At 43.1% G+C, this 22,500-nt stretch overlaps 1 protein-coding gene across 2 annotated transcripts in view; it reads right to left on the bottom strand.

The window, feature by feature from the left end:
* Positions 1-22,500, bottom strand: part of CCDC25 (coiled-coil domain containing 25) — a gene marked incomplete in the record, with an annotated part of 783,974 nt that overhangs the window by 331,987 nt on the left and 429,487 nt on the right. For both annotated transcript variants that reach the window (XM_044062680.1, XM_044062681.1), the window contains 1 exon segment: positions 1,828-1,931. In XM_044062680.1, coding sequence (XP_043918615.1) covers positions 1,828-1,931 — 104 coding nt within the window.

Below are 22,500 nucleotides of genomic sequence, written 5' to 3'. Positions count from 1 at the left end.
GCAAACACATTTTGTAGAAAGAGAACAACTGTTAGAATTAAATCTTCCATTTTAAAGCGCATTTAATATTAACACTTTCATTCAGTCCAGGGTATGTTTCTGAATTAAGCAGTAATTGCCATTTAAGTTCTCTTAGTTCTAAATATAATTCCCAATCTCCAAAAAAACTTGTTCTAATACTATAAAGTAAAATTTACTAAAAGTAGTACAAAAAAATGCTATGTTTAGCAAGGGCGTTCTTTAAGTTCTTTGCCCTGATGGCTCCTAGATGCTCCTTAATATCTGAAAGTTTTCTTGTAGTTTTACCTACATAAAATGCTTTACAAGATGCACAAATACCTGCATATACTACTGCTGTAGAATGGCAGGAGAAATATTTTGAAAACTTAATAGTATAATTACAATGTGTGAATGTGTACTGAGATCCTATGAAAATGTTAGGGCATACCACACATGTATTACATGAATGCATCCCATTTTGAGAGTTAGAAATAGAAGTAGAATTAATAAGAAAAGGTAAATCTCTGTTTTGTCTGCTATGTAACTCAAATTAAACGAGACTGCTGAAGTGTAAAATGGGCAACATGAATTTCTTTACAAGACCGTGTTTATGCTCAAAAATGAAAGTACACCGTTTCCCTTAAACTGCATCTATACTGGGATTACTGAACATATATTTATTTGACATTTGTTTACTGGGGTGGTCTGACTGGGTCTACAGAACCTGTTTTCAGAAGAGGCCCGGGGAGAAAAGATCCACATACAGTACAATACAAATACAGTATAATCCAATACAATAAAGATTACATTACAAAAACTATATAAAAATAGGTTGAAAGAACTGCTACAAGATGTTGTAATATATTACTACACATCTAAACAGTTCTATACAGTTAAAAGATTACAGACGATAACTGTCACTCTCATCATACATGAAGTAGAAACAGCAGCAAGAAAGTTAGTGATGCAGACATATAGCGAGACAGATTTTAAGAAGAAGTGAAGCAATAAAGCCTGAGCAGCAGCTTAAGGATATGGTATAGAAAAGGAGAAGGCATTAGAAGAGCTTTAGGATCTTGTAGTCTGTGAGGTTTTGAAATATGACAGAAGAGGAAGACCTAAGCATTAGGCAGGCTTTATGCAGGAGCACAGCCATGTATTTTTATGATAATTTTTTAAAGAGGCTTTGAAATAGGTTAGGCCAGGAAAAAAAAACTGGTAGCTAGAGGTAATGAATTCCAATGTATGAATACAGAGTGTGACCAGGTTTTCTTGTGGATTTTGTGACATCCAAGAGATTTTTGTCTTCTGATCATAGGAATCGGTTTGTTGTGTAATGTGTGACTAGACTGGCTAGTGCAGGGCAGGCAGTAGGCTTGAAAATAAGGTTGTGCAAGGTGGACAGCTGAATAAAGGCAAGTTGGTTGGGTAGTTCAAGCCAGTCTAATTCTAGGAGAGATTTACAGTGGTGTGTGTGACAGAGTTTCCTTTCCATTTGTTTTATCTATGTGTAATGTTGCATAAAGCAGAACATCTTCATCCACAGAAACATTGTAACTTAAGTGTACACGAGTACCAAGACTCCCTTACAAAGAAATTTCTTAACATGACATCACACTTATCAATGGGTAACATGGGTACATAAGACAGACATGCAGAGGTGTAACAGTAAAAAGAAGCAGATTGCCTGATGAATTTGTACACGGTAGGAATGCCCATGAATGTCAAGACTTGCACTTTCCCTTTATTTTATAAGCGACATAATTTCTAAGAGAGTTTTAACTATTTCCATTTTTAAATTGTCTGATTATGTTTAAAAATACTTACATCCTTCTGCTTGTGAAATCCTATCTGTCCCACATCCATGTCTCCTGTTTTCTTCAGATTAGACCAAGGAGTATATACTACTGTAACACTACTCATTTTGCAGCCTGTCAATAATCAAATACATTGATAATAGTTAGCTAACAGTAATTTTCAGTAAAGCAATGCAGTATAAATTTGGAAGGCTAAAACTGTTACAGCATTCACATCAAATAATAAATAAAGCCTGCAAGAGTAACTTCCATAGCATGCTGTCATAGTCTGGATGCTACGACTCAAATATTCTCACTACAGAGAAGGGTTTATCAGAAAGTCATACAATGCAATCCACAGGCAAATAACACAGTGAAGATAACATGACATGGCGTAATGGGGATAAGATACGAATGAGTGCTTAGACAACACTGTCATGCAAGGGATAGTGCTGCAAAATTAACTCTCACAGGTCAGGCCAGTCTTTGTTCCCTCTCCATCCTAGCCTCTGCGCACCATCCAAAGTACTTTTCTCTCCTTTTTTTCACACTTTGCCTTAAGCATTGGATTTTTCTCCATCCTTTTAACACACCCTACATGGTCAAGATTGCACTGTAACAATAATGGAGGAAAAACTATTAAGCTGGTTATCTGCACCCAGAAGTCGTAGGTTCTGGATGCTCTGAGGTACATTTGAAAGCCTTTTTCCAAATTTTTGATCCATGTTTTTTTTTCTGCCATCCTTTTAAACACAGCCAAAATTACACTACAACTTTAAAAGAAATAATTTAATACAGTGGAATGTGTACTCTGGATGTCCTACGATGCATTTTACAGCTTTTTCTAGCATTTAGATCTAATAATTTGAACAAAAATCATGAGCAAGGAAAGTAGTTCAGTTTTATTTTTTACTCAAACAACTAAGTTGTGCCAAAGGTCTACTATTAAAAGCTGGCAATATAAAAGCTCTATAAAACAAACAAAAAAAAAAGACAAATGCTTGAGAGAATACATAAATTTTGTTTGGCTGATATCAGTGCACACCTCCCTACACCCCCCCCCCCAAAAGTCACCTTTTATGTACCTCTCTGGTGTTAGACTGGTATGAAACTGAATGAACAAAAGGCCACAGTCATATTTTAAGTTGATGCTGTCATACAGCCCTTTCCCTGGAAAACAGCAATGTTCAGTGCATCATTCCAATGTCAGACTTGGACAAAAGTATATCTACAAATCACCGCACACACAACCCTAAACCATAGCAATGTTCATTTATACTGAATTTCAAACAATACATTTTGTGATGCTACTCCTGTTAAACCAAATCAATGAACAGCCATTCAACAGCACAAGTAATTCATTTTTATCCACAGATCTATTTATTCATCCATTCATTGTTGATTCAGTCCCATAAGGCTAGTGGCCTCTGTTCAGGGGAATCCCATGGTGGTATTTTACTGACTAGGGGAAATTTGGTTAGGACACTTCCCTACTACCTACCAGTCAATTAAAGACACTTGATTACTTTGTAGACCCTCAGATTCTGGAAAGTAATTAAAAAAAAATGGCCCCATTAAAATATTTCAATTTGTTTTCCACAAAAGCACGTTATTTCTCCAAAACCAGACTAATGACTGTTTATTCTAATCATGACAGTAAGGTAAGCCGCTTTCATATACAGTTCGCCCAACCATTCCCAGCAATTATTGCTACTTTGTTGGTTGTGTACATCTCTCAAAAGGCTGTTTGCAGCAAAGCAAAAGTAAAGTCAGTCACAGTAATTTCAAGTTTGTCTGGCATAATGCACAGTACCACAGTGAAAAACTCATGCAAAGGCACACCAGTCCTGCCAGTACCTGACTGATCGTTTAAAATTAGCAAAACAAAATGGTCAGTCACTTTCATCCACATACATCCCACCTAAAGCAGTTACAGTCACTTTGCCGACTGTGTATGACCCAAAAATAAGATTGTGCTTAAAAGAACACTTAATGGCTACAGTTATGCATTTCAGCTCTGCTTCACACACACAATCCCCCAGAAGATTATTCCAACTTGTTTTACATGGATCACATTAGTCCAACAGGATAATAACAACAGCAAGTTATTTTTCCCCCACAGACATCCCATGACCATAGCATGCAATTATAGAAACAGATGCTTAACTAACAAAAATTTAAGAAATGAAAATAGTGGCCACAGTAATGTAGCTCAACTCAGTCTCACAAAAACAAAATAGTTACTAGCCAGCAACAGAATACCCCAACCCTAATTCAGCAAAGCCATCAACTGCAAATATCTGGTTGCCTACCATGACAAAAAAAAAACTTACCCTGAATGATTACAAATTATTTCAAAGCCAGACATAAAATCCACTATCCTGTTTAAAATTTGATGGCGTTCCATTCCTTGCTGTCCCATCCACAATCTAGACAATGAATCAGATTTCTTTTCTACATCATGGATAGGACACAGCCTACATCAAAATGAATACACCTCAAGGATTTTCAAAAAGATAATGTATTTTAGCTTCTTTATGTTTAGGGCGGCCACGGTGGTGCAGTGGTTAGCATTGCCACCTCACAGCAAGAGGTTCTCCAGTTCGATCCTCGGCTGGGGTGCCTTCTGTGCGGAGTCTGCATGTCCTCCCTGTGGTCGCGTGGGTTTCCTCCGGGTGCTCCGGTTTCCTCCCACATCCCAAAGACATGCTGCAGGTGGATTGGACACTCTAAATTGGCCTTAGGTGTGCATGTGTGTGTGCCTTCTGTGGAAGGTTGGGCGCCGGGCTGGCAACTCGACACTGTAAAACTCCACTGCCAATCAATGTGCGGACACGGTGATCCGCTGTGGCAACCCCTGACCGGGAAAAAGCCGAAAGAAGAAGAAGCTTCTTTATGTTCAAATTACCATAGGCAAAATCTCATATTTCCTTCTAAGATATAGGTCCCTCTTTTACGATCCAGGAAACATGTAATATGTATTTAAGCTTACTGTAAACATCCAACCCAATACCATTTTCTTGGCAAAGTAAAGTTGCGTAAAATCGAAATCTTAACAGCTGATGGCCTTCTCTTCACTTTTGCAATATTCTTTACTAAAGAGAATCCCTGCCAACTGCAGCCCAATGTCCAGCCATATACCAAAGCCTCAGGTTTTTATAGGTGTCACATGTATGCTCCCTACACAAGCCAAAGTGCATAAAGAGAGAGATGGATGTACATACCTCAGAGCTGAGTAGCCCTAGGAGGAACATGTGCATCTAGAATGAGAAAAGGAAAAATAGAGCAAAAGGGGAAGTGGGAGGGAAAAAATACTGCAACACTGAAGAGAAGGACATCCACTGTTATAATCATATTTTACACAACGGTACTATGTCCTATATCACTGGTGCAGTATTCATTACTTAGGGAAACCATGCAGGACAGCCCTGGTGGAAATGGCAACCAATTTGTATAGTTTAGTATAGTTTAGTATATGGACAGAGGTCCAAGAAGCAGCCTCAAGGATGGAATTGGTAACAAACCTTTAAAAGAAAAAAGAAAAGCACAAGAAAAAGCCACAGCCCTGGCAGAATGCCCCTGAAGCAGAGAGGCATTTCCCCATGAAAGTTGTAACAAAGAAATGGCCTTGGAGATCTATGTAAAAAATGGTTAGTAACTGCCTAACCTAGAAATCTGGGATGAAACAAAAAGTTGCTCAGACGTGAGAATGGCATTAGTCTTACCCAAATAATATCTGAGCTGCCTATGCAAATCCAACATGTCAAGACCTTTCTCACTAGTGGACTGTGGAGAAGGGAAAAAGAGGAAGGTACATTAACACTCATTAAAATAATTCATTAACCACTTTCAGCATAAGACACCCTGTCCCTGTGAACTAAAAATAGAGGAACACCCCTAAAAGCCTGCAGTTCAGACACTCTCTTGGCTAAAGTATGAGCCAAAAGAAGAGCAGTCTTCTTTTACAATGCTGTAAGGATGCTGAAGGTGCAGGTTCAAAAGGAACCTGGGTCAATTTTTCAAGGGCAAAAATATGGTCCCAGGAAACCACAACCAGCTTCCTGGGAGGCCTGACCTGAAGGACACCTTTAAGAAACTGCTTGACCTCAAACAAAGACCAGAGGATGGGTTAATGGCAGAAACAACTGAAAGGTCAGCTTTAACTGGAGAATAACCCACCCTAGCATGGACTAATTCATAAAAAGACAAAGTACAGTCGTGTACACTTACCATAAATGTAGATATTCACTGTTGCAGCCCTCACATATGGGTTATCTGGCTTCCAGTAGCCCTCAGTCAGCCCGAATACCAGAGTCCTTGGTATATGACATCGGCTGCAACCAGCTGTAAAACTGATGTCAGCACGTCAGGTATAAAAGGGAGGCAGACGATGCCATTTCCTCAGTTTTTCTTGTCTTAACTGTCAGAAGCCCCCAAAAGAAGGCTAACCCAGGAATGGCAGCACCCTGGACACATGTCATACAAAAAATAAAAATCTAGAGACTGTGCCTTAGGAAAATAGGGGGAATGGAGGGTGAGAAACCAGGACTGCAACAGTGAATACACTCAAACATCTACATTTATGGTAAGTGTACACAACTGTATTATGTTCTTCGCGTTTCACTGTTGCAGTCTTCACATATGGGTTGATTCCCAAAGCCCAGTAAGAACACAAAGGGGGGGAGGAAGGATCACAGATTAAGGGTTGGTGAGGAGGCCCTGCAAAACTGCAGAGGCAAAACCAGCCCTGGATTTAAAAAACAAAGGTAGATTGTAATGCTTTGTGAAAGTATGGACAGAAGACCAAGTATCTGCTTCTAGAATGTCCTTAGTAGGCATACCTCAGAAAAGCTGCAGAGGTAGAGGCCGCTCTAGTAGAATGGGTCCTAATACCCTGAGGGGGAACCTTCCCATGCTGCAGGTAACTAAAGTGAATACAATGGGCAATACATTTGGAGATGGTTTGTTTTGAAATAGCTTTACCCTGAGCTCCAGGAGCAAAACTAACCAATAACTGTTCAGATTTCCAAAAGGATTTAGTCCTGTTTAAGTAAAATCTCAGCTGTCTGTGCACATCAAGAGTGCAGAATCCTTTCCCCTTTATTTTGGGGATTGTTGAAAAATGTAGGCAGGTGAACACACTGGTTAAGGGTTAAACTGGAAACCACCTAAAGGAGGAATTGGTTCTCAGAGAAACCCAATCTGAGTGAAAAATAATGAAAGGTTCTACTGCCATTAGGGCTTGCAGCTCAGATACCCTTCTAGCTGAAGTAATAGCTAAAAGGAAATTAGTCTTCCAGGACATAAACTTCAAACCTGCACAGGCAGCTGGTTCAAAAGGAGGTAGAGAGTTTTTCCAGGACAAAATTAAGATCCCAATAAGGAGTAGGAGCTCTTCTGGGAGTTCTAAGATTACTAGCTCCCCTCAGGAACTGCTTCATCAAGGGGTGAGAAAAAATGGGTTGCTCAAAAGAACAATGAGCTGAAATTGCTGAAGCGTGAATTTTGATTGAAGAAAAGTCCACCATTAAGCAAGCCTGCCAGGTAGTCAAGAATGAGAGAAAGAAAAAGATGAGAACAGTCTTCTCCTTTAGCTAGCATCCAAGAGCAAAATCTCTTCCATTTATCTGCATAGGATTTTCTTGTGCTAGGCCTCCTGGCCTCATGAAGAACTTCAACCGCCTGTTTGGAAAGATTTAAAGTATTAGCCAGGCAGTTAAATGCAGAGTTTGAAGATGAGGATGAAGGCACTTTCCCCCTCCCTGATCCAACAGATCTGGTACCAGGGGAAGATGCCAAAGCTGAGCCTGGGAAAGGCTGTGAAGGAGGGGATACCAATGCTGCCTGGGCCAAACTGGAGCTATCAGAATAGCCTTTGTTTTTTTGTCCCTTATCTTTAGCAGTACTCTGGGAAGAGGAGGCAAAGGAAGGAATGCATAAACTGAGAGATGTGTCCATGGGAAGGACAACGCATCCACCCTCCAAGCTTTGTTGTGAAACTCACTGGTGCAGAAGGTTGGAAGGAGATGATTGGTGTGAGAGGAGAAAAGATCCACTTGTGGGGTGCCCCAATGATGAGTGATGCGCTGGAAAATGTTCCTGTTCAGTTGCCAGTCGTGAGGATCCAGAACATATCTGTTGAAATGATCCACCAGGGAGTTCAGTCTCCCTGGAAGATACTGAGCTATTAGTTGTTAGCCCATGGATGTTGCTATGGACCACAGTCTCATGCTCTGTCTGCACAAGGGGTACGAGGGAGTCCCCTCTTGCTTGTTGATGTACCACATGACCGTGGTATTGTCTGTCCTGATCAGCAGAGTCCCAGGGTAGAGTAGGTCCTTGAAAGCTAGTAAGGCCTGCTGCACTGCCATCAATTCTTTTAAGTTTATGTGCAGATGAATCTGCTGTGTGCTCCAGGTCCCCTGTATGCCCCTGCCCTCCAGATGAAGCCCCCCCATGCAACATCTGAGGTGTCTATGGTGAGAGTCTAGCTGGCAGGCAGTGGGCGGAAAGGCAGACCCTTGTTCTGAGAACAGGCTGTCGCCAACCAGAGGAACTCCGATTGTAGACAGGGAATCAGGGGAAGAATCAAGTCTAAGTCCTGCGTGTGTTGACACCAAAGATGTTTGAGGTACCACTGAAGTTTTCTCATATGCAGCCTTGCATATGAGATCATCAAAATACATGAAGCCATGAACCCTAGTACTTGCAGGAATTGCCTTGCAGAGAGCTGGGCCATGCTTGCGAAGTTCATGAAGTAAGCGGAAAGATCTTGCTTCTGCTGAGGAAGGAATACCATCTGGGTGGCTGTATTCAGACTCGCTCCCAGGAAAACCATCTCTCTTGAAGGAACCAGCTTTGATTTCTTTTCATTGAGAGTGTAACCCAAAGAGGTGAGAATGTTCTTCAGGAAATCCAAATCCTTTTCCAGTTGTTCTGGGGAGTTTGTTTGAATGAGACAATCATTCAGGTAAGGATAAATTTGAATGTTTGCCTGCAAAAAGCAATGGCTGGAGCCAGGCACTTCGTACAAACTCTGGGAGCAGTAGATAAGCCAAAGGGCAATGCAGAGAATTGAAAGTGTTGCTCCCCAGCCCTGAAGTGAAGGAACTGCCTGCAACTTTCCCTTATGGGGATGTGCAGATAAGCCTCCTTGACATCCAAAGTTACCAGCCATGAATCCTTGCCCAGCATTGGTAGTAACTGTTGAAGGGTGAGCATCCTGAATTTGGGAATCACCAGAAAAGTGTTTAGAAAGGACAGATCCAGAATAGGGTGCCAGGTGCCCCCTTTCTTGGGTACCAGATAAAGCTTAGACTAAAACCTAGGCCTGCCTGATTTGCAGGAACTGGCTCTATAGCCCCCCATAGTCAGTAGAGAAGAAATTTGAGTTTGTACCTCTGCCATGAGAGTTCTGGGTATGTCTGGGTGTCCTTGTAAAACAGGGAAGGTGTGAAAGTAAAACTTGTAACCTTGGTGTACTATACTGAGCACCCATTTGTCGCCTGTGATGGTAGACCATACCTCTGCGAACCTGGCCAACCTTCCCCCCAAAGGAAACCCAGGGTCCGCAGAGGTAGGCACAAGAAGGACGGAGTCATTGAGAATGTTTGCTTTGGGAAGCTGGCTTAGAACTCCCCGATTTAACTGAAGAATGCCATTGTTTAGCCCTTTGAGGGGCAGAAGCCTGCCCTTTGGGAGATCTGAAACCCCTAAGCCTAGAGTGACCATGCTTGCCAGAATCAGGGAAAGATCAATTCTAGGAAGGATAATGCCTACTAAACCGAGAAGGCTGAACCTGAAGGAAATTTTTTACAGCTTGCACAGATTTTGCCTTATCCTCCAACTTTTTCAGTACCGCCTCAGCCTTATTACCAAAAAGATTGTCCTTGTGCAAAGGAACATCCAGCAATTTAGATTTAACTGGTTCAGAAAGAGGCTGCTCCCTGAGTCAAGCATGCCTTCTAATTATGGAACCAGTGGCTGCTGCTCTGCAGGAAGCCTCCAAAGTGTCAAAACCACAATGAAGTGAATGCTTATTCACTGAAGTGGCAGAATTCAGTAAGTCTTGTAAATCTTTGTTCTCCGTCATGGAAGGAATATCCCCAAGTTTAGCCTTAAAAGCCTCCAAAGTATGCTGCTGATACTTAAGCATGTGAAAAAGACAATTCACAGATCTAATGGCAAGAATTGCAGAGGTATAGACTTTCTTACTCCACCTGTCCAAGGCCCTAGATTCCCTATCAGAAGGCACAGGATTTTTAGCAATAGTAGCCTTAACACCCTTCGGGCCATGAGAAATAATTTCGGGATTAGCAGTATGTTTTTTAAAAAGGAACTGATGAGATTCAGGAACCCTGTAATACCTATCTGGTTTTCTGGGGGCAAGAGGAACAGAATTAGGAGTTAAAGAATCTTCCATGAAAACATCATCCACAACTTCTAAAACTGGAGGTATAGCCAGAGGCTTATGCTGTGGCAAATCTAGAAATTCCCTGATTTTCTTAGACTGTGGAAAATCCTGACATTCCCATTTAAAATGCTCCCTAAGAGTATTCAAAGCATCCCCAAAAGAAAAATCTGGAGTGGAGGTAGAAGGGATAGAGTCCTCAGCATCAGAATCCTCAAAGCCAGAAAAAAGTTGAGAATTTCCTTCTTCACCCTCAGACATACTGGAAATCTCAGAATATGAGACAAACAAAACATCAGGAGATAATTCACTTGCCCTCTTTGAAGGGGGGGGGATGAGAGCCCTTAATCAGGGAAAGAAGATTACCAGCCATCTTTACCAACTGGGACTGAGGTATAGGAGGGTAGGCCGACGCCTGCTTGTGAGTAGGTTTGTGGCTGGAAGGTTTACTAGCAATCCGGAGGGATTCGGGAGGCCTAGCAACTGCAGAAGTCTGAATTAAGGTAGTCAGTCTAGTTCTGGTCTCATGTCGAAAAGAAGAGGCGTCAGAAGCCGGTGCCGGCAAAGTGGCTCCACACCCATCTGAGGCGGCAACAGGCGGAGGGTCTGAAGATGAAATAGCAGCCTGTGGCATGGATGACTCCGTAAAGGTCTCATCAGAGGCTTGCAGCTGAAAATCTGCAGACTGCAGGGGCTGCGAAAGCGCCTCACTGACTACCACTGTGCTGACTACCAATTTCACCGGTGCGTCATCAGTAGATTTAACCCTAGGTCTGTCACGGTCCTTGTCTTTGGGTTTCCTAGGTATATCCGCAGTCAAGAGACCAGAAGATACCATACCAACAAACTTAGGATAGACTCCGAAATGCCTGTACAAAATCTTAGCTCTACGAAGTATGGTACACTGGTTAAAGGAAGCACAGAGACTGCACTTCGGGACATCGTGCCCAAACAAGTTATACAATAGGAATGGAAATCACGGTGCAGAATCTGTTTTCCACAGGCAAGACAGTTAACTTTATCTGACATTCGTTAAAGCAAGAAAAGAGGATCCCCAACAGGGTACTTATCTGAAGGCGTCTTCAACTTGGTAGTCTGAAAGCGAAATGAAGGTAAACAGCTGATTGGCACTAGTGCAAATTGCATCTGCTTCGGGCTCTGCAGCAAGAAAGATTGAGGAAATGGCGTTGGCTGCCTCCCTTTATACCTGACGTACTGACATCAGTTTTACAACCAGTGGCAACTGACGTCATAGACCAAGGACTCTGGTATTCGGGCCAACTGAGAGCTACCAGGAGACGGATAACCCATATGTGAGGACTGCAACAGTGAAACACGAAGAACATCCAGAGGGATGTGTACAGAAAATGGATCCTAGTTAAGAGCGAGGCACCAAACAGAAAAGCTCTTCAATTTGGACATAGGATTTCCTGGCTTCCTGCAGAACCCCAAGCACATCCTCAAAAAAAGGTGCACAAAAGGAATCAAGTGGACAAGTGAGAATGAATGAGAGTCCCGCTTGTCCTTGTTGTAAGAAGGTCTACCCTGTGAGGTAACTTATGGTGATTGCCATTAGCTAGGTGCATAAATAGGGAGAACTAATGGTGTCTGGTACCAAAATGGGTCACCAACAAAATTTTGGGTGAGTCCTGCTCAATCTTCAGCATTACATTCAGAACTGGAGACTGGAAAGAAGACTTAGAAAAACATCCCCTTCCAAGAGACAGGTAGGACGTCCACCTTCCAGGCTAGACGACTTGGGACTGGTGCAAAAAAGAGGAAGTTGTCAGTTAAAAGGGAAGGCAAAAAGATCTACTTGAGGAGTACCCCACTGATGGGAAATGTCCAGAAACACACCTCTATGAAGCATCCATTTGTAAGCTTGTGTTACGGACCTGCTCAAAGCATCTGTCACTATGTTCTGCTCTGAAGGAATACATACAGCCTGAAGAGTCACTTGATACCGAACAGCTAGATCCCAAAACCTGAAGAGCTAGCCTGAAAAGAAGGCAGGACACTGTTCCTCCTGGCTTGTTGATGTACCACATTAATGTGGTATTGTTTGTAAAGCTTTTGAGAGTCCCTGGAAGAAGAATAATAAAAGGCATGAAGGGTGAAGAGGAGAACTATCATCTCCTTGATATCAATATGGTCTGGTTTCTGATGAGGAGGCCCAAAGACCCTGAACCCTGAAAGGGTCAAAACAGACTCCTCATCTCGTGTCAAAGGCATCTGAAAAATGTTCCTGAGTGAGGACTAGGGGTTGAATAGGAATGTCCTGGGTTGAGAGATAGCTGATGAATCCACCACTGAAGCTCGAGCTTGAAGCGTGGAAGAGGAGGGAAGAGAAGGGGACTGGACAATCCAAAGGATGACAGTGTTGGAACCATACTGACTTTAGGCACCACTGTAATTTTTTCATATGGAAAAAAGGCAATCAGAGAACGAACCTTGGGAGGAAGCAGAGACGCCAACACAGGGCTGGAGCCTGCAACAAAAACACAAGATCTGGCTGATTTCTTTAAGTTTATTGTAAATCCTAGGCTTTGCAGGAGGCAAACGGTACAATGAAAGTGATGAAGCAGTCTCCAGGGAGGAAGAATGAATGGGGTTGTCATCCAGACAAGAAAAGCTTTGGACTCCTCTCATCCTGCAAAAAGAAATCACAAGACCAAGGCATTTGGTGAAAATCCTTGGACAGTAAAGAGACCAAACAAAAAAAGCACAGAACTGAAAATGTAAGGAACAAACTAACAACTTCCTAAAAAGGGGATAAATAGGGCTGGGAAGATCAGCATCCCTGAGATCCAGAGAGACCAGGAAAGCCTGGGGAAGAAGAGGAGGAAACAGGGTCTTAAGGGACATCTGGAATGAAGGATCTTCAGAACAGTGTTGAGATGAGAGAGGTCCAGAATGGGTTTCTGGGTGCCTTCATTCTTGGGAACCAGAAAACTTCTGGAATAAAACCCCTTCAACTCCTGGGAAAGGGGAGCAGCTTGAAAGCTGTCTTGAGAAAGAAGGCCCTGAAGTAATTCTGGAAACAAAGGAAGCTGCTCCTGAGGAGCTTGAGGGATGCCCAGAAAGGGAAGAAGGGATTTCCACACTATGAAATATGCCCGGCAGATGATGAACAGAACCCAAGAGTCCTCAGTGATTGCTAACCAATTGGGTAGGGGGCAGAGAAAGACAAAGATAAAGGAACCTGACCAAGGAAAGGAGAAACAGTCAGATAGAACCTGGTTTGTCTTAAAAAGGAGATATAGAAGTGGAAGTCTTAATGGATTTAGGAGGAACCTACCTAGAACCCTTTTTACATTTGGGGAGAGGGCGATGCTGTCTGCGAACAAAGCCACACTTATGGGGATAATTCCTTGGCAACATGGGAATAGGAGAAACAAAAATATGCTTCAATTCCTGTATGGATTCTCCTTATCCTGCAGAGACTTAAAAAGCTCAGCAGCTCCAAAACCAAACAGGGTCCTATCAACAGGAGCATGCAACATTGTGGCCTTAATATCAGGCAAAGGTGGACACAAATCCAACAGCAGCATCTCAAAAGAGAACCAGAGGCATCAGCTGCCTCATAACTACATTTAATAGAGTGGCAGGCTACTTGAGAAGTGCAGCCCAGTAAAGAAAGTGCTAAGGTCTTTCCTTAAGAGTCCAGAAGATCACAGACAGCCTGGGAAGCCTGAGAAAGAAGGATTAAAATAGAACTGGGTTTGGTAATTAATACCCCAAAATGAAAAGGAATGCATATGTTAGAAGGAAAGGCACATTAAGTGTGGTGCCTGTTCTCAGTGTCCATATATCTGGAACAAGGGAGGGTGTTCTTAGCTAGTACAGGTAAAATGACTGAAGGAATTGCAACTCTTTTTGTTTAGTTTACCTAGCCCTTTGCAAAGGGTGTGAAGCATTTTATGTCAGTAAAACAAAACGTAAACTTAGAAATAGAACATATAAACACTATCATGACATATAGAAAATAAAATTAATGAATTATATAAACACACTAAGAAATGCACAAGGGCTAGGTTTTTATTTTTTGTTCTTGAAGAGGTAAAACATAATGTGGGGAGGGGGTCGTGGGAAGCAAGTATTGAATATAGAGAATTGTGGTGGCAAATTACATTACAAGCCAGTACATCCTCTGGTCTTAACAGAAATGTTGCTCCTCTTCTTAAAATTAGAACAGTTAAGTTATAATAGGAATGTTTTTAGCTCCTGCTGGACATGAATAAGCTCCCTTTGAATTTTAACAGATACAAAACTACTGGAGTCCAAACTATGAACCAGTGAGTTCCATAATCCTCTAGATCGCTCTCAGCTATACAAGGCAGGGGGAAGGAGAGTGGGATGTGATGCATAATAAAATTGGACAACACAGATACCAAGTTATGGTAAGTACATAACTTCTAATCTGATTATGTCCATTTCATTATGCATCACGAATAGGTCAGAGTCCCTAGCTACATAAACCCTGGGATGACCTCAAGGAAGGATTTGCCTGAGCACCACTAAGCCAAAGAAGGCTCTGTTCCTGGAAATGATGTCCAGCTTGTAATGAAACACAAACATATGGGCTGTGGACCAAGTAGCAGAAGCACAAATTTCATCAATTGGCATTCAAACAAAAAAAACCTGAAGAGGTCGACACGGATCTGGCAGAATGGGTTCTAACTAGCCAGGGAAGTTGCTTGGCTTGCTGAGAATAAACCGTGGAAATACATTCCGTAATCCATTTAGCTAAAGTAATCTTAGACATAGCCTGGCCCAACATGTTTGGTGAAAAGGCAATAAACTGCTCTGACTTTCAATGAAGTCTACTTCTACTTAGATAAAAACAAAACTGTCTGTGAATGTCCAAAGAATGTAATGTGTATTCGCCTTTATTGGAGTAATTGGGAAAAAAGCACAGGTATATGAATGGTCTGGTTCAGGTTTGCCTCTGAAGCGACCTTTGGAATGAAGGAAGGATTCATCCTAAGAGAAACTATCCTTGAAAAAGGTTATTACAATGGTTGAGAAAACAGAGCCTGCAATTTTGAAACTCTTCTGGCTGACGTAACAGCCACAAAAAAGATGGTCGTCCATGACAAATACTTCAGCTCACAAGAACTAGCAGATTCAAAGAGACTCTGGGTGAGACCCTGGAGTACTAAAGATCCCAAGGGGGAGAAGGATCCTTGATTGGAGGTCTTGGGTGAAAAACCCTTTTTAAGAATGCCCAACAGAGTTTGGAAGAAGAAAGGGTAGAGGAAAACAACTCCATTCCCAACACGGAAATTTTGTGATAGCTGCAAGTTGCACCTTTATTGTAGAAAAACTAGATCCCTCATGGAAAAGTTAGCTCAAAAACATAAGGACATCTGAAAAGGGGTCTATATTCCTTTGTGAAGCCCAGATGGAAAACCTTTTCCATTTGCTACAATTTACCTTCTTGGTGAAGGGCTTCTGAGAAGCCAAGATAATGTCACGAGCAGGTGAAGGAAGCCTGGACTTTAGCAAGATTACTGGATTTGGAGAAACTAATTGGTTAGTTTGAGGTACTAAGACTGGGCATCTGTCGTCCCATCAGACATAAAATGAGATCCTGTCTGGGATCCAGTATCCATGGAGAATATTTGCTGCGAGACCGCAGAAAAGAGAACCATACCTGACAAGGCCAGCGAGGGGCAATGAGGATAAGATTGGTCTTCAACTTGCTGGCTTTCTGTAAAATTTTGAGTATCAGGGGGGATTTGAGGATAAGCATACAGGACACCTGGAGCCCAATCTTGGACTAATGTGTCCCTAAGTGACTCCCCCGCAGGGGGGATCAGAGCAAAATACCTGCTGCACTTGTTTAGATGGCAACAAGGTTGGCCCTAACCACTGAAAATCTTGTTCGCTACTGACTGGTTCAGGGACCACTCAAAAGGACTCAAAATGGACCTGCTCAAACTGTCCGACAGAACGCTTGATTCTCTCAGGATATGCGTTGCAATGAGAAAGCGGTTCAAAGCAATTGCCCATTCCCAGACCCTCATGGACTCTCTGCAGAGTAAGAACAGGTTCCCCCCTGCTTGCTGATGTACCATACCACTGGCATATTGTCCATCAAGATTGCAATAATCCCCAGAGGGAGGTAGTCCTGAAAGGCTTGCAATGCAAGTAGAACCACCCTCATCTCCAGGACACTTGTGTCCAATTTAGTCTCTTATAGGGGACTACCTGCATTGGACCATCCTTCCCTGAAAATGCAACCCCCCACCAAATATGGAGGCATCCGAGATCACTGTGGCCAAAGGGGGGGAGGTCTGCCTAGATGAAGATGGTCTGTGAGCATCAACCATTGCAGAGGACATCTGCAAACTGGAGTAAGTTTGATCAGGGTTGATAACAGGCGACACCAGATGGACCACTGAATCACCAGACACCACTGAAGAACTCGCATGAAGAACCTGACTAGAGGCACCAGACGGATGACAGCCGACAAGGATCCCAAGGCTATGAAAACTAGGCAAGCTGATGGAGATGGTGTGTCTACTAGAAACTGGACCTGCTGCCTGAGAGATGATATCCTCTGTAAGGGAAGAGCTGCAACTTCTGTGATCATGTTCAACTCAGTCCTAATGAATCTGATGTCCTGGACTGGGACCGTCTTGGATTTTGTCATGTTCACTGTGATTTCCAGGTTGTGAAACGGGCGCAACATCAGCTGAATCGCCTGGAGTAGTTGATGCCTTGTGGGTGCCATTAGGAGCAATTTGTCCAGGAAGGGGAATACCTGGAACCCCTACAGACGGAGATGCACTGCGACTACTGCCTTGCCTCTGATCAACACCTGGGGACAGTAGTGAGGCCAAAGGGCAGGGTTCTGAAATGGTAACGATCGGCCCCCAGCTGGAAGCATAGATATCTCCTGAAGTGCCCATCTACTTTGATGACAGTATGCATTCTAGAGATCCCCAGGCACATCCAGTTGTCCTTGCGCACAAGTGGCAGAATGGACTGTACTGTAACCATGTGGAACTTTGTCTTCGTGAAAAACAGATTCAAACTGTTTAGATCCAGGATGGGTCAAAGGTTCCTAGTCTTCTTTGGCACCAGGAAGCGCAAGTTCTGCATCCTCGTTGTTTTGTTGGGACCCGCTGGATGACTTTTGTCTAGAAGGGCATTCTCCCTCTGACTGAGTGGCACTTCAGGGAGACACTCCCTGGTGTGGGGAGGAAGGGAAAAGGGAATACAGTAGCCTCTGGAAATAAGGTTTAACACCAAAGTGTTATTTGTGTCTGTCCAGGCTGCTGGGTGCAAGGATAGTCTGCCACAAACTGCCTCCAGAGTAGGGCAGTCGGGCAGCACTTTAGGAGTACTGAAAGAGCCTGTCAGAGAAGGGTTCCCTGAAGCCCTGGTTCTGTGGACCCACTCTCCTTCTGGGGTGGCATCTACCATTGAATCCTCTCCCTCTGCCCCTAAAAGAGGATTCATCTGCGAATCAGGAAAGGCACCTTTAGATTTGCAGAACCACATATTCCCGCTACGTTGGCTCTGGAAAAGGTCCATGGGGGGGGGATTTGATCCCTACGCCAGATATTGTCTTTCCCTCCTGTTTGCTGTGGGTGAATGTCTCCTTAACGAACGGTCTGACCAAAAGGAACTGGCAAAGGGTGCTTTAATGAATGAATGACGCTTTGAAGGGGTCCGCAAACCCGCACAGTCTCATCCAGGCATGTCTCCTGAGGGATATGCCTGAACCAACTGCTCAACATGTTTCCTACACCACATGGGAGATCAGCCTTATCAAGGAGTTAGCAATCAAAGCCAAAGTGTTCAGCTGTGTAGAAACCTTTTTGACATTTTCCTCCAACAGTGACTTCTCCAGAGAGGTGGGCAATTTCCTCCACCAGGTCTCTCTGAAGGTGACTGACGTGTGCCACATAACTCAATGTTCTCAGAGAAAAAGTGGCTGAGGCATACACCAACTTCCTATGTCTGTCCAAGGCCCTAGACTCAGTTTGGGGGATGGATAGTGGAATTCTGTTCTGCAAGCTCTTTTTTTTTGGTGGCTGCCTATACCACAATGGCATCAACTGGGACACCTTTACTCCAGAAAGGATGCTCCTGAGGGGGACTAAGATACTTATCCATGCATTTCGGAATAGACAGGTTGGTCTCCCGGTGGGGTCACCCAAGATGCAGATGGTCCCATCCCAAATGCCTCCAGAACACTGACTCCTCAAAGTAAGGGGGTTTGGAAGACCATCCACCCTTTTTCAGGATTTCTAAGATATCTCCGGAGTTCTCTGGGGAGGACTCAAACAGGGGACCCCCCTTGCTGAGGTGTTGGCTGGAGGCTCTCCAAGATGGACTGACCATGCATTGGATGGATAGCAGCAAAGCTTCAATCCACAGAGGATTGGGAAGGATCGTGTCTTCAGGTGTCGAGAAAGCCCTCACCTGGAATGCCAAGGATGCCGGAGAGCCTGCCCCCCCAACCCAGACACCGAAGCAGCTAAGCGAGAGAGAGAGGAGGCCATCCCAGATCTATCACCACCAGAGGGCACCAAACCAGAGTTGTCGAAGGCAGAGGCCCCCAGAGGAAGGGACTGCTCCGAGAAGCTCACATCTGACACCATCTCAGAGGACCCATCGTAGACCTCTCTATTCCGGAACCCAGTTTGCTCTGACAGAATTGGAGCAGAGATGGTCTGGGATACCGTCAGAGTTGGGGAAAGGAGTATCCCATGATCCATCACCAATCCACTTGAGATCACCACACCCTGCAACTTCGAAGCCAAGTACATCAGAGGAGGCGGAGGTATCGGTTGGAGATCTCACAAATCCAGTGTGGTCAGAGATGGCAAAATCTCCAGCTGGATCTGAGATTAGAGGAAACTCCTCATCATTCAATCCATATCAAAATGAGAGAGCAGAGAAGAAAGGAAGATTGCATCAACCTCATTGGTAATGAGCTTGGCTGCGCAGTCTGAGTGGGGAAGGGGGGACTTGCTCCGGTGCGAAGTATGACTCAGAGACCTGAGATCTGGGCGGGTGTGACAGAGTCCACTCCAGATACGATGACCTATGGATTCTAATGACCTCCAATGGCCCCGAAAGACTGCTCGGACCAAAGGTCAAGGGATCCAGCAGGGTGGGAGGTTTGGTCAGTGCTGATTCTCCCAGATCTGAGGGACCTCTCGGATCAGAAGAGAGGCAAACCACAGATGGATCCAATGGGAACGAATCCAAAAGCTTCCTTTGTTTTTCAGAAGCAGAAGCAGATGTCCACAGGGAAGTGCAAGGGGGGGGGTGGCTTCTTTTGGGAAGGAGTCTGGACTGCAGAGGAGGGAAGACTCCCTCTCAAGATTACCTTATTCCTCCTATTAGCAAGGGCCCAGGGACTAAAGGCCAAGCAAGTATCACATGGCATCTCCAAGTGCCCCATACCCAAGCAATAAACGCACCTCTTGTGGGCATCAGATTGGAGACTAGAGAGAAAAATAAGGAAGAATCCCACGAGAAAAAATGAAAACTTTACCTAGACTGGAGAGAGACTCGTAAATGCGTCTGTCTGTAATGGCAGCAAATGAGGTCTGGGGGTTTGAGGAGAAGTGAGGCATCATGGGAGAGAGAGGAGTTTGGGGCTCGGATCTGAGGACAGAGCCAAAGACCCATGTGTGATGCACAATGAAATGGACATCAGATCATATGTTCCTATTCAACCCTGAAGTATATCATGAAATTCGTCACTTTGCAAAACGTCCCTAAATCCACTAATCTGGAATCCACTACCCCTAGTAAAAGAAGAAAACTATGGATGACTTTGTACCCAATTCTTTCATTGGCCAAGCATACTGGCATTATTTTTATTAGCAAAACTTTCCACCACCTAAAGCTATGCTATAGAATGTCATAACCCTTCATCCCTATAGCTCATAATGCCTTAGCTAAATATGTGCTTATCCCTCAAGTCAAACATTGGCTCTCTTATAACTTTACACTCCAGTTCAAATACACAATACACACATAAAATACTAACTGCAATAAACAAAATCTGCAGATTTGTTCTTCTTGCAGAAGCCCAAACTAATCACCGACAACTTCTAAAGAGGTGCAACTTGCTATGTGTAAATGAGTCACATTTCTACTTTGCTGTCAAATCTACAATTACTAAAAATGTGATACCCCCTTCCCCCAAAAACAAAACTACAAATCAAGCAGCCTAAATATACACTTAGTCAAGAAGATAGCATCACCCTCACGAGCATTATCCTCACTAGACCTCATTTTTTTAAACCTCCACAGGAGAAAGAGTCCTCTCTAAGCTATAGCCAGCTGTTTGGAATCAGCTACATGCAGAAGTGAGGCAGCAAGAATGCTTCAATTACTTAAACTAAAAGAACCATTTAAAGGATACCAAATGCTCCTGCTTCCATAACCATAGCTAGTCCTTGCAGCTCATGCAGAAGTTACTTCTTTCTTAAGACACTTACAAATGTGCAATGGTTAAATGCCTGTCTTAAATGTACATAGTATAAATATCACTTGTGTTTATAATTGTATATAGTGTACAAATATACTGTTTCTACTTTGTTACTGTGCTGTTGCACAGCTGTGAATATTTTTTAGTGTATAAATAATTTTCTGTTTGTGCTTTGCACCATGGAGCCCAAGTCATGACTCATGACTGAAAAGGGTCTGTTGATAGGTCCACTTACCCAGTTATCAAACTGGAATAAACAGCATACAATAAGGGTTATAATAAACAGCATTACTGGTGTAACTCAGACGTTCACATATAATTACGTCAGTAGCATATTATCCACACTACCATCCCTGCTTTAGTGTGGTAAAACAGAAGCTACCATTTTTTGAGACCGTTACAGGAAGCATGATAGTAAATCAGAATAGGAATATATGAACTATAATACTGGGAAAGTGACCACAAGGCCATTAAGAAATCTAACAATATGCACTTTTAAGATGCACTCAAAGGTTCTTGCCACCCTTTACTTTCCAAATCAAGCAGAGTCATATGTGATAACTCGTGTAAATCCATGTCTACCCATCCAATCAAGTGTAACCTTAAATACAAACAAGGCAGTACATTAGTAATGGCAACTTATTCCATAGGCTGGAAATGTATTAAGTTAGAAATCTGCTATTTGTTGGTGTAAACCTAGGCCCCTAGTACAGGTGTTTGTAGAGTCACTGGTTTTGCAAAGAAATAGGAAATCAAACAGAATCGGGAAACAATTCTCCTAAGAGCAGCCACTATGCTCTACAGTATAAAAAAGAGTTGTGCTAAGCTGTCAGTATTATTGAATGACTTAAGGACATTATTTCATTTGATTAAAACTTGCTGGGGCCTTTCCAGTTGAGAGAAGTACTTGGATTTGTACATACCAAAAGAGGCACTGAATTCAATGCTTGGTTTGATAAACTAAGACTACACAGGCAAGATGACTAACTGGGCCATAAAGGATTTCCATGTTATGGAGGAAACACGATGCTCAAATGAGGGAGAGTTGTCAATCAAGTATTTAGGTCTCTTACGGCCATATCTGTTTGAAGAGAAGTACCACTTAGAGGAGGGAACAGCTGCCTTTTTTTAATAGCTTGAGACTATTTTCAGTACATCAAGTACGAGTAAATTTCAGCCCTTTTTGACGCAACTTCGTAACAGTGGAAGAGCAGATAATAGTGGCTAGATTGGATGTCTGCAAAATAAATGCCACACAAGAGAGGGCCCAGCACTGATCCCTGTGAACCCCCACCCAATTCCAATTTTAGGTTTACATATAGTACCAGCAACTTTCAATACTTGGGATCTGATGGATAATTTAACATCCAACATTGTCTGCTAAACAGCAAACTAAGCCTGCCAGACTTTTCAATAATAATTGCATGGGTGATTGTGTCAAAAGCCTTATCCAGTTCAAGATAAGCAGCACACACAGTGACCACTATGCACATCCTTTGACACTTCAAGTTTACTCTGTTCAAAAGACAGGACCTGTGCTTTACACAACTAATCTGAGTCAGGTCCAGATCAGTTATTCTGCATAAGTGAGCTCTGCAACAACACATCCAATGGCTTTGCATACAGGGCTTGGTGAGGCTAACGGGCCTAAAATGACCAGGGGTCTGTACAAGGGCCACCGTTGGGTAGCAGTCATAGTGGCTGTTTTCCAAGCAGAAACAAACCCTGTGGATAGGCTGAGGTTGAACAGTTAAGGCATAAGCTCTGACAAGGGCATACTTGGCACTAATGAGAATGCAGCCTAGTATGTTATCTGGTATACAAATATA

Source organism: Protopterus annectens, chromosome 2.part1 (genome assembly GCF_019279795.1).
Source record: "Protopterus annectens isolate FY-2018-M chromosome 2.part1, PAN1.0, whole genome shotgun sequence".
In the NCBI taxonomy this organism is placed as follows: Eukaryota; Metazoa; Chordata; order Ceratodontiformes; family Protopteridae; genus Protopterus; species Protopterus annectens.
The sequence above is the reverse complement of the archived record's forward strand: the minus strand, read 5'-3'. Positions and strand labels throughout refer to the sequence as shown.